This window comes from Cydia splendana, chromosome 1, assembly GCF_910591565.1.
Source record: "Cydia splendana chromosome 1, ilCydSple1.2, whole genome shotgun sequence".
Taxonomy (NCBI): domain Eukaryota; kingdom Metazoa; phylum Arthropoda; class Insecta; order Lepidoptera; family Tortricidae; genus Cydia; species Cydia splendana.
Window position 1 is genome coordinate 30597209 of NC_085960.1, and position 12933 is coordinate 30610141.

At 41.1% G+C, this 12933-nt stretch overlaps 1 protein-coding gene across 1 annotated transcript in view; it reads right to left on the reverse strand.

The window, feature by feature from the left end:
- The window catches only part of LOC134792737 (cilia- and flagella-associated protein 44), a 52973-nt gene that overhangs the window by 9266 nt on the left and 30774 nt on the right, over positions 1-12933 (reverse strand). The window contains exons 26-35 of the mRNA XM_063764040.1: positions 12704-12836; positions 11932-12031; positions 11158-11380; positions 10403-10601; positions 3362-3521; positions 2832-2970; positions 2224-2426; positions 1271-1499; positions 874-978; positions 200-307 (exon numbers count right to left, since the gene is read on the reverse strand). Of these exons, the coding sequence (XP_063620110.1) occupies positions 200-307; positions 874-978; positions 1271-1499; positions 2224-2426; positions 2832-2970; positions 3362-3521; positions 10403-10601; positions 11158-11380; positions 11932-12031; positions 12704-12836 (1599 nt within the window). The remainder of the gene's footprint in view (positions 1-199; positions 308-873; positions 979-1270; positions 1500-2223; positions 2427-2831; positions 2971-3361; positions 3522-10402; positions 10602-11157; positions 11381-11931; positions 12032-12703; positions 12837-12933) is intronic.

Consider the following 12933-nt stretch of genomic DNA (forward strand, 5'->3'; position numbering starts at 1 on the left):
CCCACAACACAAGCCTTCTTAAGCTTACCGTGGGACTTTTTTTTATTTTTTTTTTATTGACTTAGTCTTCTTCTAGACTAGGGACTTAGTCAATTTGTGTAAGAATGTCCCTATAATATTTATTTATTATTTATAGGTAGGAAGGTGTGGTTTTTCAGTCGTAGTCAGTATATTATAAGTATGTTAGGGGGGATTTTACCTGGATTTGTTCAAGCTGCTGTGCGCGCACTATGCGCAAACGCACCACATCGCGCTGGTACACCTCGGGCTCGTAGTCACCGGCCATCTCACAGGCACCCCGCGGCTGCTGTCCTCCAAAACAAACAACTGTTCATTCATCTAGGAATTCATTCACCATTGGATTGTTTTGGCTAGTGTCATTTGATGTCGTACTCGTGATGGATCATTCCATGAAATTGTCTGCCGTTTTCCCGTAGATCGCGAATTTTCTGAAGATTTGCAGGTATAAGAGTTTCCTTTTCTATGACAAATGGCCAAAAATATGCACAGAGAAATAATGGCCTGCTTTAAATGCCGAAAAAAAAAACTCGCAACACAGGAAATAAAATGCGTCTGTACGGGACAGCCCGTGGAATGCTCCTAATACAATCAAGTAAAGTATTTATGAACAGTGAAAGAGCATTCTACCAACATAAGTATTAATTTCGAAAGTTATTCTTTTGATTTTTTTATGAATGAGCCACAAGCAGAGTATCACCAGTTCTAAATCGGTTTCTTAGCATCTTTAGAAGTTAACAGAGAAGCATTTGTAAGCGACACTCCGGTGAAATGTCTCTGAAGAATGTGGCTTCGAAAAAAATTAGTTTAAAAATCATTAATAGGATAAACGATAAAACATTGTACCATTTGTACCTTTTGGGCCAACACGCTGCTCTGCAACGCTGCCGCCTGTCGGAGATGCTCCGAGTATTCGTTCATCACCGTTAGATAATTTTTCTCCAGGTTGCTGTGACGGTCCTACAAACAAAGCACATAGAATATTAAAAATAAAAGTTCTGACCGACGATACCAATCTGTTTCATGAGTATGAACCACCAGCAAAACTATCCTTCGTAGGTCAGAAGATCTGTGACAGTGTTAAAATTGATAAATACAATATTTGGAGACAATCTTGACATACCCACCTAACCCTAAACTAAGCAAAGCTTGTACTATGGGTACTAGGCGACGATATACATACGTCTATAGATAAATACATACTTAGAAGTACTGGTGAAGTAGTAGCATAGCTAATCAAAGATCTAGATACCCTCCAATTCCTCAGCTGCTGCAGAACCTGAGTGATAACTCCCAACGTGGCATTAAACTTGTGCCTCCTGGCCATCTGGCGCAGCATGTCGTCTAGCGTCTTGTCCACTTTACGCGGCTTCCCCAATTTGTGTGTCAGTACTTCGCGCATCTCGGCCCTAATCTCTTCAGCTTGCGCCTCCATTGCTTTCATGTCGATGTTCATGCGGAATAGATGTGTTCGATTTATTCTAAAAATATGTATAGTTTTAAGTTTTCTTGCAATGAAAACGAATAAGAAATTACAAATCCCTAAGGAAAGAACACTGTTTCGAAAACGGTGGTAATAGTTATTTGTTTTACAAGGGGGCAAAGTTGTTGTTTAACCGCTCGTGCTAATATTGATACCCGAGCAAGCGAAAGATTCCAAAATTGAACCACGAGCGTAGCGAGTGGTTCGAAAATGGAATCTTGAGCGTAGCGAGGGTTAAACAAAATTTGCCCCCGAGTGAAACACACCATTTTTCACCACACCAACCCGAAGCAAATATTAAATGTAAAATATCAAACAAAATCAAATCCAAATGAATGTTTTTAAATATTAATCATCCAAAATCATCATTTAAAAGTCAATTCTACCAGCAAACATAAGAAAACAACTCAACATTTGCATTTGATTACTTTGCCTCACATGTGAATAAAATGCAACTTTGCTATAAGTTTTTGAAGTGCAAAGTAAGCCTTTCCGAGCTGGTGTGGTGAAAAAATAATTGCAGCACTGGCTTCTGCCTTTGGTTTGACTGTTTCATATAATCTTGAAGCATTCAGCGCCGTCTTAACGCCTGTTTCTTAGCCTAATGAGAATAATGATTCATTACCTTGCTTTTGCAGTCAAATATCATCCTCAAAGCTCCAACTCATACTAGAGATATACCTACACGTGAAAGCATCAGATGCAATATAATAGTCACTCACTTCTGCCTCTGCTTCTGCAGCCTGATCTCATCCTGCAGTTCCAGGACCCTGTTCCTCAACCTCATGAGAACGGTTTCGGGAAACACGACAGTATTGGACAGGCCCTCGGGAGTCGAGCAGCCGCGTAGAGCCGAAGCTCTGATCTGGTCGTAGCGAAGAATCACCACTTGGTCGATTTCGTTCATGCAGTTTTGTTTTTCCAACTGTAGAACAAAATATATCCTGCTGTAATAATATTTTCTATAAGAGGAGCTTCGTGCTCCATCTTTAATTAAGTATAGAAAAAATGTCTGTATGATTGACAGTGTTTAGGTAGATTTCAGTGAGAAGCCCCTACTTGTAATTGTAACGTTGGTTGGATCTGAATATTCCGCATCGATTTTGTGAATGCTGATTACTTTAAAATTAAAGAGGAAGTGTTTCATTTTGTAATATCCAGGAATCCGGAATATCCCTAATCCCTAGAACTATATAGGGAATGCTCCCGGTACTGCTTTTCTATACAAATACAGTACCGGAACCGGGAATTCCCGGTTCTCGCCATACTAACTCAGTACCGGGAGCATTCCCTACCTAGAACCTGCTACTGACAATGTGTATATGTATACCATAAACTCCCTCAGTTCGTTCTTCCTTTTATCTAGCTGCACAGACAGCTTGCGCTTCACTTTATTGTGGGCGTCGATGTCCTTTCGCAGCAAATCCACTAAGTGGTCCTGCTCTATCATGTCTTGTTCATGCCTATGTCTGCAATAAGTCCAAAAAATAGGATTTTATTTTAAAAAGTATTTTATATATTGGACTTTACCCGGATCATATGATGTTACGGAGAACCGAAGGGCTAAAGAATCTTTCATCACCCTATAGTTCGTTTTTTTAGCATTAGAAAGAACTTGAAAGAAGGTAAGCGATCTTGACATGTCTTTTAATTGAAAAACGCTTTTTAAAAATCAATACTTAGCTATTACTTATGAAAGCAGAAGAATATTAATGATCGTATTAGATTCATAATTGTTACATATTTGCCGTAACTTATTTTTTAAATGTGTTTTTCAATTAAAAGACACATCAAGATTGTTTACCTTATTTCTAATGCTAAAAAAAACGAACTATAGTAAAGACGTTTTGGTGATTGTACCTGGTGGTCCTTAGCTCGTAGGTCTTCTCGTAGATCTCTGGGTCGCAGCCCTCGGGACACACGTTGGGGTCCAGCCGTATGGGTCCGATGTCGCGGCTGTCCAAACTGCCCTCGTCTTCTTCCTCGCTTGAAGATGAGGACTCAGATTCCGATTCGGATTCTGTATTATTAATGAAGACTCGTTGATATTATTACCTAGGTAAACTTCTTTATCTATATGAATTTCCGTTGTCTTACAAAATCTACGGAATAGTTCGTGATACGTAGATCTCGATAGAGAAGCTTTTTATCACAAAGGAACGCTATATTTTAATACCTATAAGGAGAAGTAATTAAAAATAGAATGAAAGGGTACTCAAAGCCTAAATAGTAATACTAATCTTTAAACAAAATAAATGTTGAAAAGTATGGTTGATCGATTTGACACAGGTATTATATGTATACCTAGAGATGAAAAGGTATAAGAAGAATAAGAATAAGAATAAGAATATATTTATTTGAAAGAACCTTGTTTACAAATTGTTTACGTATCCTGTGGCCCCACACTAGGCAAGCCTGTAACGTGGCAGCCGACTTCGCAGTTCGTAGGCTAAGGTTAAGAAAAACTAAAAGTAATCTAATAGGTGGTTAATGAAATTATGAAATTCAAATAAAGAAAAAGGAATGAGAAAGTGTGCGTGTACGCGTGTGTGTGTGTGTGTGTGTGTGTGTGTGTGTGTGTGCGCGAGTGTGTGTAAGGCTACAGAGAATGTTATAAGTGATTAGGTGATGACCTTCAACAGCATCTCAGTTTGATTGTAGTTAAGACCTTTCAACCAGTTCTTAATTAAGAATTTTGCTTCAAGAGGAGACTTTTCAGATATGTTGCATGCCTTTACTACTGTATTGTAAATATACGGATGCAGGAAGTTAGGAAGACGCCTCGCGAATGTGGTTTTAGTGATGGGCGTAGGAATTCTAAAGACTCGATTACGGATTAGGGTAAGGTATTCTTCCGAATTTATGGTTTTTTGATGTACGTGAGTTGCGACTTGTAGGATCAATAATTGCCTTACACTAAGAACATCCGCGTCTTTATAAAGGGATACCGTCGGAAACCACCGGGGCTTGCCGAGCATGACCTTGAGCACAAACCTTTGGGCCCTTTCGAGAGGCAGCAGAGCAGAGCTCGTGGAGCCACCCCACACACCATTGCAGTATGATAGAATGGATTCGCAAATAGAAGTGTATACAAGCTTAAGCAACTCCCTCGTAGCACAATTTCGTAGCAGCTTCATAATGAATACCACCTTTCTGACTCTAGCAGACAACGCTTCGATGTGCTTTTTGAAATTAAGATTTTCATCAAGCGTAATGCCCAGGTACTTTACGGTGGTACAATTACTAACTACATCGAGAATTCTACTCGAGTGAATAGCTGGGACATCCTCTGCACTGCCATAAGAAAGCTTGAGATCTGGCCGCGAGTTGGGGGCAGAAGAAGCCGTTTTATGAAAGCATAAGTATTTTGTTTTTGAAATATTAAGTGAGAGCAGGTTGTTAGCGAGCCATTTGGCAATCACAGTCAAACCTGTCTCCGCTACCGCAAAGCAACGTGCCCAGGAGATATCGTGAAACAGCAGAGCAGTGTCGTCTGCGTAGCAGATAATTTCGGCTTGATTGATGGGGAGAGAAATTAAGTCATTGCTTCCCTGCGGCACACCGAAGGTTATAGGGGCTGAATCACTGACTAAAGTGCCGAGTCTTACACACTGTTTCCGGTTTGTAAGGTAGCTTTGGAACCAGTTCCAAGCGATACCGCGAATGCCTAACAGTTCAAGCTTCCTTAGCAATATGGGGATTGAGACAGTGTCAAACGCCTTGGCCAGATCTAGGAAGATTCCCACGCATGATTCTCCTCTGTCAAGGTAGGAAGAGACAAGATTAATAAGTAAGGTGGCGGCTTGTTCAGAAGATCTCTTTTTCCGAAAGCCATATTGTCTTTGGGAGAGTAGGTGTTCTGATTCAAGGAAGTTGATTAGTTGATTATTAATAATCTTTTCCAGCATTTTAGACAGACTGCTAAGAAGAGAAATAGGGCGATAATTCCCGGGGCAGCTCTTGTCACCACCTTTATGAACGGGAACTACTGCAGCTACTTTCCAGCACTCCGGGAAAGAACCAGATGAAATGCTGAGGTTAAAAATATGTACGAGTGGTTTGACGATATAGTTTTTTAGATTTTTTAAAATACGTGTGCTTATTTTGTCAATGCCGGACGCGCAATCAGGGTTTAAGGACATGATTAATTTTTCTACTTCAGCATCGTTGGTAGGATTTAAGAAAATAGATCTAAGAGGGGAGTTGGCTAAGGCTACTTCAGTCGCAAGTGTGGCCTCACTCGTGTTTTTTTCAGTGAGTATAACATTTGCTAGGTTTTTGCCCACTGAAGAGAAGAATTCATTGGTGTGATTTAAAGAGTCAGAAAAATTTGGCTTGATGGTGGCTAGTTCGTGGGGTGTATGCCTATCCCGATTGAGGTGAGATATGTCTCTAATAATTCTCCAAAGTTTCCTCGGGTGTTTTTTATTATCCAAAAGTTGTTTTCGGTCATAATCGTCTTTGGTTTTTCGTAAAATGCTTATATAAAAATTTCTATATCTAGTATAAGTTATTTTGGCTATTTCATTTTGGGGGTGTTTCCTGTAATTGACATGTAGTTTGTCCTTGACTTTAGAGCATTTAATCAAGCCTGGAGTCATCCAAGGTTTTATAATAAATTTTGAATTACTTACTGATCTGCATGAAGAATGTTTTGAAACTAAGTTAGTCAATATGGAGTAAAAGGCTTCTGCGGCTTCAGTAGCTGATGTTTTACTAGTGACCGTCTGCCAGTTTTCTTCTTTAAGCTCCGCTCCGATGGCTTCAAAATCCTGACTGATCACAGTTCTGGATGGCTTGGTGTGATTAATCTTATCGGGGGCCGTGATACCGATCATAACTAGGTCATGGTCTGTAATGTCAGAGACACAGACCACTGACGCAAAATTCCTCACTGACCTTACAAAGAAGTGATCCAAACAGCTGTTGTTCCTCGTAGGTTTATCAATTGCAGGCATAAACCCCAGACTAGCCAAAACACATAAGTACTCGGATGCATGGGTATCAGTACAGGGAGAGTTGATGTTAATGTTAATATCTCCTGTAACTATAAAGCAGTTTTGATTTAGAGAGTAATTATTAATGAAAGAATCTAATGAGTGTATGAATGGGATAGGATTTACAAAAGAGGGGGAACGGTATAAGCCCAGCAAAGAAAAGCGTTCCGGAACATGTATAAAAAGACTGTCTGCATCCTGTATAACTGGCTCGGTGACTGTGGCATTTAAATTTTTCCTTACATAAGCGACTACTCCGCTAGCTTGATTGTGAGATCTTACAGTCCGGTAAGAGGAGTAACCATCGAGCTGTCCTATAACCGAGCCCTCTTTCAGCCAGCATTCTGTTAAGACAACAACGTCAAAAAGTATCTGTAGTCGGTTGAATGTTACAAGAAACTGATCAAAATTGTGTTGAAGGCTTCTGATATTAAGTGTAAGAACTTTGATAGAAAAATTAGGTTTAATGATATTCGAGCAGTGCTCCGCAGATTCTGCAACATGGCAGTTGACAGGGAATGAGTTGTCAAGTTCATTTCCTATGTCTAGTCCGGCCATGGTTTAATAAAGCGGCGGTTAAGTGCGAGGTTGTTGCAGTATTGCGGCGGCGGATGCACTTGATAAATATAATTGTAGCCTATGATATTGAGTGTGTATATGATAATTGGTGTGTGAGTGTACGTAAGTGGGTGTAGATATAATTGTATATATTTTTTTAGAATAATTAATGTGCATATTAAGCGTAAAATAAATGAGTATGGTAGAAAAAATGAACATATTGGGCTATTTTTTCCTAAGAAAGCGCTAAAGGTTGAGGATTGGAGGCAATCACACAGGTTTCTCTTCTGAATGATCTGAATGGTCAGCAGTCGTCGCAGTCGTAGCATTTCCGATGCCAGGAGTAGCATAGGGATTCTCAGGTTCTTTGTTAGAATCCCCGGCAATACGATCCAAGTCCAGAGGATTGCGGATGTGAATAGCAGCCGCACCATCGTGCTTCCTGACATACACCGACCCTGAAGATGTCCAGCAATGTTTAAATTTAGCGACCGTGGCCCGTTGTCTAGCGGCGCGAAAAAGCTGTCGATTTTCTCTGGTCAACCGCTCGTTTACAAAAATCTTTTGGGGATTTTTGTCATTCATAATGAGATCATCCGTTGTTACATTGCGCCTAGTCTTCGCAGCTTTAAGGAACTCGTCACGCGTCGCACGACGGATGAAGCGGACGGCTATTGGTCGAGGGTGAATGCGGTGATTAACTCCTTCCATGCCCGACGTTCTGGCCGAGCGAAGGCGGGGACCCGCCCTCCAAGCAGCATCTACGTCACAGTGAGTGAGAGTCACACCAATTTTCGCTGCAGTAGTTAATACAATATGGATGGGATTATCATTAGAGCTTTCAGGGCAACCAACTATCTCAACTTCATTTCTCAATGCAACTTGTTCCTGTTTGTTCAACTGGGCTTGAAGCCTAGATACTGTCTCTTGGAGTTCAGCAGTCTGCGCTTGTTGGTCTTCAAGAGATTTGATTTTTGTCTCGTTGTCAGATATTCTGTTGGAGATATTTTCCAGGCGTTCGGTATGAAACGTAAGCTTGTCTAGTACCTCTTTAATCTGGGACTGAATCGTAGTCACCTCACAGCGTAGGCCTCTGATTTCTGCAGTTAATTCTGAGATTTCCGAGTTATTGTCTGGAGGCCCCGGGAGAGTAAGTGGAGCTTTTATAGTTAGTGTAGAAGTATTATCTAGCTGCGCCTGTGGCTTCTCCGAATCTGTAGGTTTGGAGTTCAATGTGTGTAGTCCGCAGGCGGACTGAGGTTTTTTATTACGTACCGTAACATTGTCTGATTGCAGCTGCGACCGACTCACGTCTGGTGGTATGTTTCCTCGTACTGGCGTTTGGGAGTTATCACCGCCTTTTTTGGCTGAGGCTTTGCAGACTGGGCATACCCAGGAATTAATTTGCACATGGGTTAAATTTACTGCGCTAATACACGTAATGTGGTATAGTTTGTGACATCTTGTCGTTTTGCACTTAATGGTACTTAATAGGTCGTCCGGTAGGTCCTCCCGACAACCCGCGCATTGCGGTTTAGTACTTGTAAGCGGCGGCATACTTTAATGGTATTTTAGATGAAATACGTAATAATTTAGTATAATTTATCTAATTAAAATTTAAGCAGAGATGAAAAAATATGTTACACATGTCAACGTCAAACGTCTTCATTATTCTTCTTCGTATTTGTGGCGTCATGTGCAATAAGGACCTTTCTATAAGAAAATCTGTTGGAATTTCAGATAAAAAGGACCATAATGCACTAGAAAAGAAAAGAAAAGAAAATATTTATTAGTACCTATTAACATCGTTACAAGTCGGTTTGTAAATTTGCATTTAAGGCATTATAGTTATAACTAACATATCATTATAAGTATTAGTGTATACTCGTAAATAACATCAGCATTAATGTAGATACTCGTATTACAATTTGTACATATATTTCATACATTTATTTATTATTTACTAATTCATTTACATCATAAAATTGCGCCTGCGGGAGCCATTTTTTAAGTTTGCTTTTAAATACATGTGAGGAAGGTGCATCCCTGATAGTCCTGATACTGTCCGGTAGCTTACTGTATATTAGAGGGCCGAGGACGTAGACTGATCGTTTGGATTTCGCGAGCTTGTGGGGCACGGGGGCAAGCTGGCCCGCGTTTTTATTGCTACGCAGACTATATTTTGTGTTAGCTGATTTAGTTGCAAACTCTTTGCTATTATTGTGCGTCAATATTGCCACATTTTGGATTAATAAAGATGGAAGTGTTAGTATGCTAAATTGTCGAAAGTACTCGCGAGCAGAGACATCGTCAGGGACACCTGCTATTGCCCGAACAGCTCGCTTTTGGAGTACAAATACCCTGTGCCAGTCTGCTGCTGTAGCCCAAAGTTCGGTACCGTACGTGATATACGCGTGTACTGTGGCAAAGTAGCAGCTCCTGACGACATATCTGGTCGCAGTACTAGCGAGGCGCTTCAGCGCGTAGCACGCGCTCCCCAGCAGCTTGGCGCACAGCTGGTCGATGTGCGCGTCCCACCGTAACCCGCTGTCTATAGTGAAACCCAAAAGTTTTGTTTCGGTTACCTGCTGGACAGCGTCATCACCGGCGCACACCGTCGATCGTTGGATCACGTGACCGTTAAGCCTAAACTTCATCCAGAAAGTCTTACTTTTGTTGAGGGTCAACCCGTTCGCGTTAAACCATTGGCTCAGTTGGTGAAGGGTACTGTTGACGTTTGTTTCCAATTGTTCGTGGGATGCGCCTGTGACGACAGCTGTCACGTCATCAGCATACATATAAATGTTGGGGCCCTTTATGACCTGTGGGAGGTCATTGAGGAGAATACTGAATAGGGTATTCGAGAGGCACGAGCCTTGAGGTACCCTGAGTAGGCATTTCATTTCCTCTGACCGAACGCGACCGCCATCACCTACGACCACTTGGCATCTATCGGACATAAAAGACATAAGTAATGCTAGTGCCGGCCCACGAACACCATAGTGCCCTAGTTTGCGCGCGATAAGGCGGTGGTCGGCGGTATCGAACGCGCGCGAGAGGTCGCAGCACACCACGGCCACCTGCAGCGCGGCCTATAGGCTAGGCACTATAGGCACAAGGGGTTTCTGTGATGTAAAGCCACATTTAATGATTTTTATGGGGAAGGCCCCTGGAAGCTAATTGTTGATGTTATTCTTCTATATTTCGTACAATAAGACAAAGATTGAGATAGAATAGAAATAAGAAAGATGGTTCACAAAATAAATATAGGGAAACCAAGCATGATTAGGTATTAGGTACAGGCTCAGGATATTTTAAATCAGGTGAATATAGTAAAGAAGCTCACCATCATCACCCCTTTCCCGCGGCGGACGGTACTTCTTCTTAAAGATTCTCCTCAGAAAGTCTGCGAATTTATTATCCTGGACCAGTTTCTTGAACTGCCTCTGTAGCTCTTGGCAGAGTGCATCTAGGTTCTCTTTCTCGGCAAAGTGCTCTTCTATACGTAGCTCGCAATCCTTTATCATTTCTTGGACGGCACGTACCTAATATATTTAGGTAAGTTAATTTGCATCAAGGATTAATATTTTAAGCGTTGTTATCATCAATGATAAAATTGATAAATGTTATTATGTATATTATGTATGATTGCTAGGCGTTAATACCTACGGAACGGGAGTGACTGAAACATTTAACAAGTCGAGCAGCGCTTCGGTATTTGAATTGTCTAGCTAGACTATCTCATGAACAATTTTAAATTTACGAGGCGCTTACCAACTGTTGTATTAGTGAATTATTTCTGTATATAAGTATGTATACGGTCAGTCTCTAAATGTAAACTCACAATAATGAACATGATACCTACATTAAATACTAGGTATATTATCTCCGGTCTTCGTAAAAATATCTGACATAATTTTATTTTCAGAGCTCTAGAAGCGGTAGGATAATTAGCACAACGTACATTTTGATATCAAAATGATGTAAGATGTAATTTACAGTTGCAACAAGAAAACCTCCGTGTCGTATTATTCCACGCGTAGCTGCGCGAAACATGTTATTGTATCTTTATATAGAGGGTTTAGACACTTAAATGCTCACCTGCATCAGTTTAACGTAGACCCTCTCAGCCAGCCTATCCTCATGCGCCTCAAACCGGTTGAGCACATTCATCTCCCTGTGGAGCTGGCACAGTGTCAGTTCCAGGAGTTGATTCTTCTCCTGGACCCTGATTCGTTCGCGCTGCAGCTGCCTTAGTCGGGAGTCGAACTTCTGGACCTCCGCCTCTGCGTCTGCGAGCAGCATGTCTTGCTCGTACAGGTGCCTGGTTGAATTGGTATGCTGAATTGAGTTAATGACATCATATATTTTTTTATCCATTCTGTCCCATTAGCATCAGTAAGTAGTTATAGTAGATAATAACTACCTGTTTTCATGATATATTATGCGGCAAACGAGCAGATGAATCGCCTGATGGTAAGCAATTACCGTCGCCAAAGGAGACCTGCAACCTGCATTAGAGGAGTTGCAAGTGCGTTGCCGGAGTTTGAGATGAGAGTACGCTCTTTTTTTGAAGGTTTGAATATCATATCGATCCAGAAATACCGCGGCGACAGGCAGGAAGTGTCTGGAGAAACGCACAGTAGGTAGAGGTCTGGACACCATTTGTGATGAAGTCGGAAATTACCTACCACAAAACTGATGTTCAACGAATTCCTATTTATGCATAATAGGTACCTACCTAATGATGTTGTCATGAGCCATGAGGCAATGAATGATAATGAAAAGTATACGTAGGTATAACGAAATACAAGGAAACGTTTCAAACGTTCTTATAGAACTATCACCGGGACCATAATTATATGTAAAATTGACCTTTCGATACGCCTTTCCCTTATTTCCACCTCCATCGGTGTAGACTCCATATCTTGCCTTGGTTTGAACAATTCCCAAGATGCTGCGAGAGGGCGCGTTTCTGCAAAAAAATGGTAATTGCTTAAATTACCGTACCTCAAAAGGAAAAAAAACGGAATCCTTAATAGGATCACTCGTGCGTCTGTCTGTCTGTCCGACCATCCCCCCTCCCCTTTTATCTCCGAAACTTTTTGATCCGCCCCCTACGGATTTTTTAAAGACATGTCATTCAAGTTTTACATATAAAAATATATTGTTAAAAATTAAGTAGGTAACGCACGGAACCCTTGGAACGCGAGTCCGACTTGCACTTGACCTTTTTTAGGGTTCCGTACCCAAAGGGTAAAACGGGACCCTATTACTAAGACTTCGCTGTCCGTCCGTCCGTCCGTCCGTCCGTCTGTCACCAGGCTGTATCTCACGAACCGTGATAGCTAGACAGTTGAAATTTTCACAGATGATGTATTTCTGTTGCCGCTATAACAACAAATACTAAAAACAGAATAAAATAAAGATTTAAATGGGGCTCCCATACAACAAACGTGATTCTTGACCAAAGTTAAGCAACGTCGGGAGTGGTCAGTACTTGGATGGGTGACCGTTTTTTTTTTTGCTTTTTTTTCGTTTTTTTTTTTGCATTATGGTACGGAACCCTTCGTGCGCGAGTCCGACTCGCACTTGCCCGGTTTTTTATTTTTATAGAAAATGTATGACTTACATAAATTCAACTTACCGGAAAGAGGACTGAATCTGGCAACTCTTGGCTGACGAACTCGAGGTTGCGGGTAGGTTAAGGAGGGACCTTTTGACGGAGCTCTAGACCTGGTCCTTTCTCTGGTTGTGGGGAGTTTTACCTCTGGTTTTACCTAGAAGTGATATGTCCAGTTAAAAACAAGGATATTACATTTTATTTACATATAAAAAGTAAAAAAAGTAATCTGCCAGATGCTTCGACTTATTCGG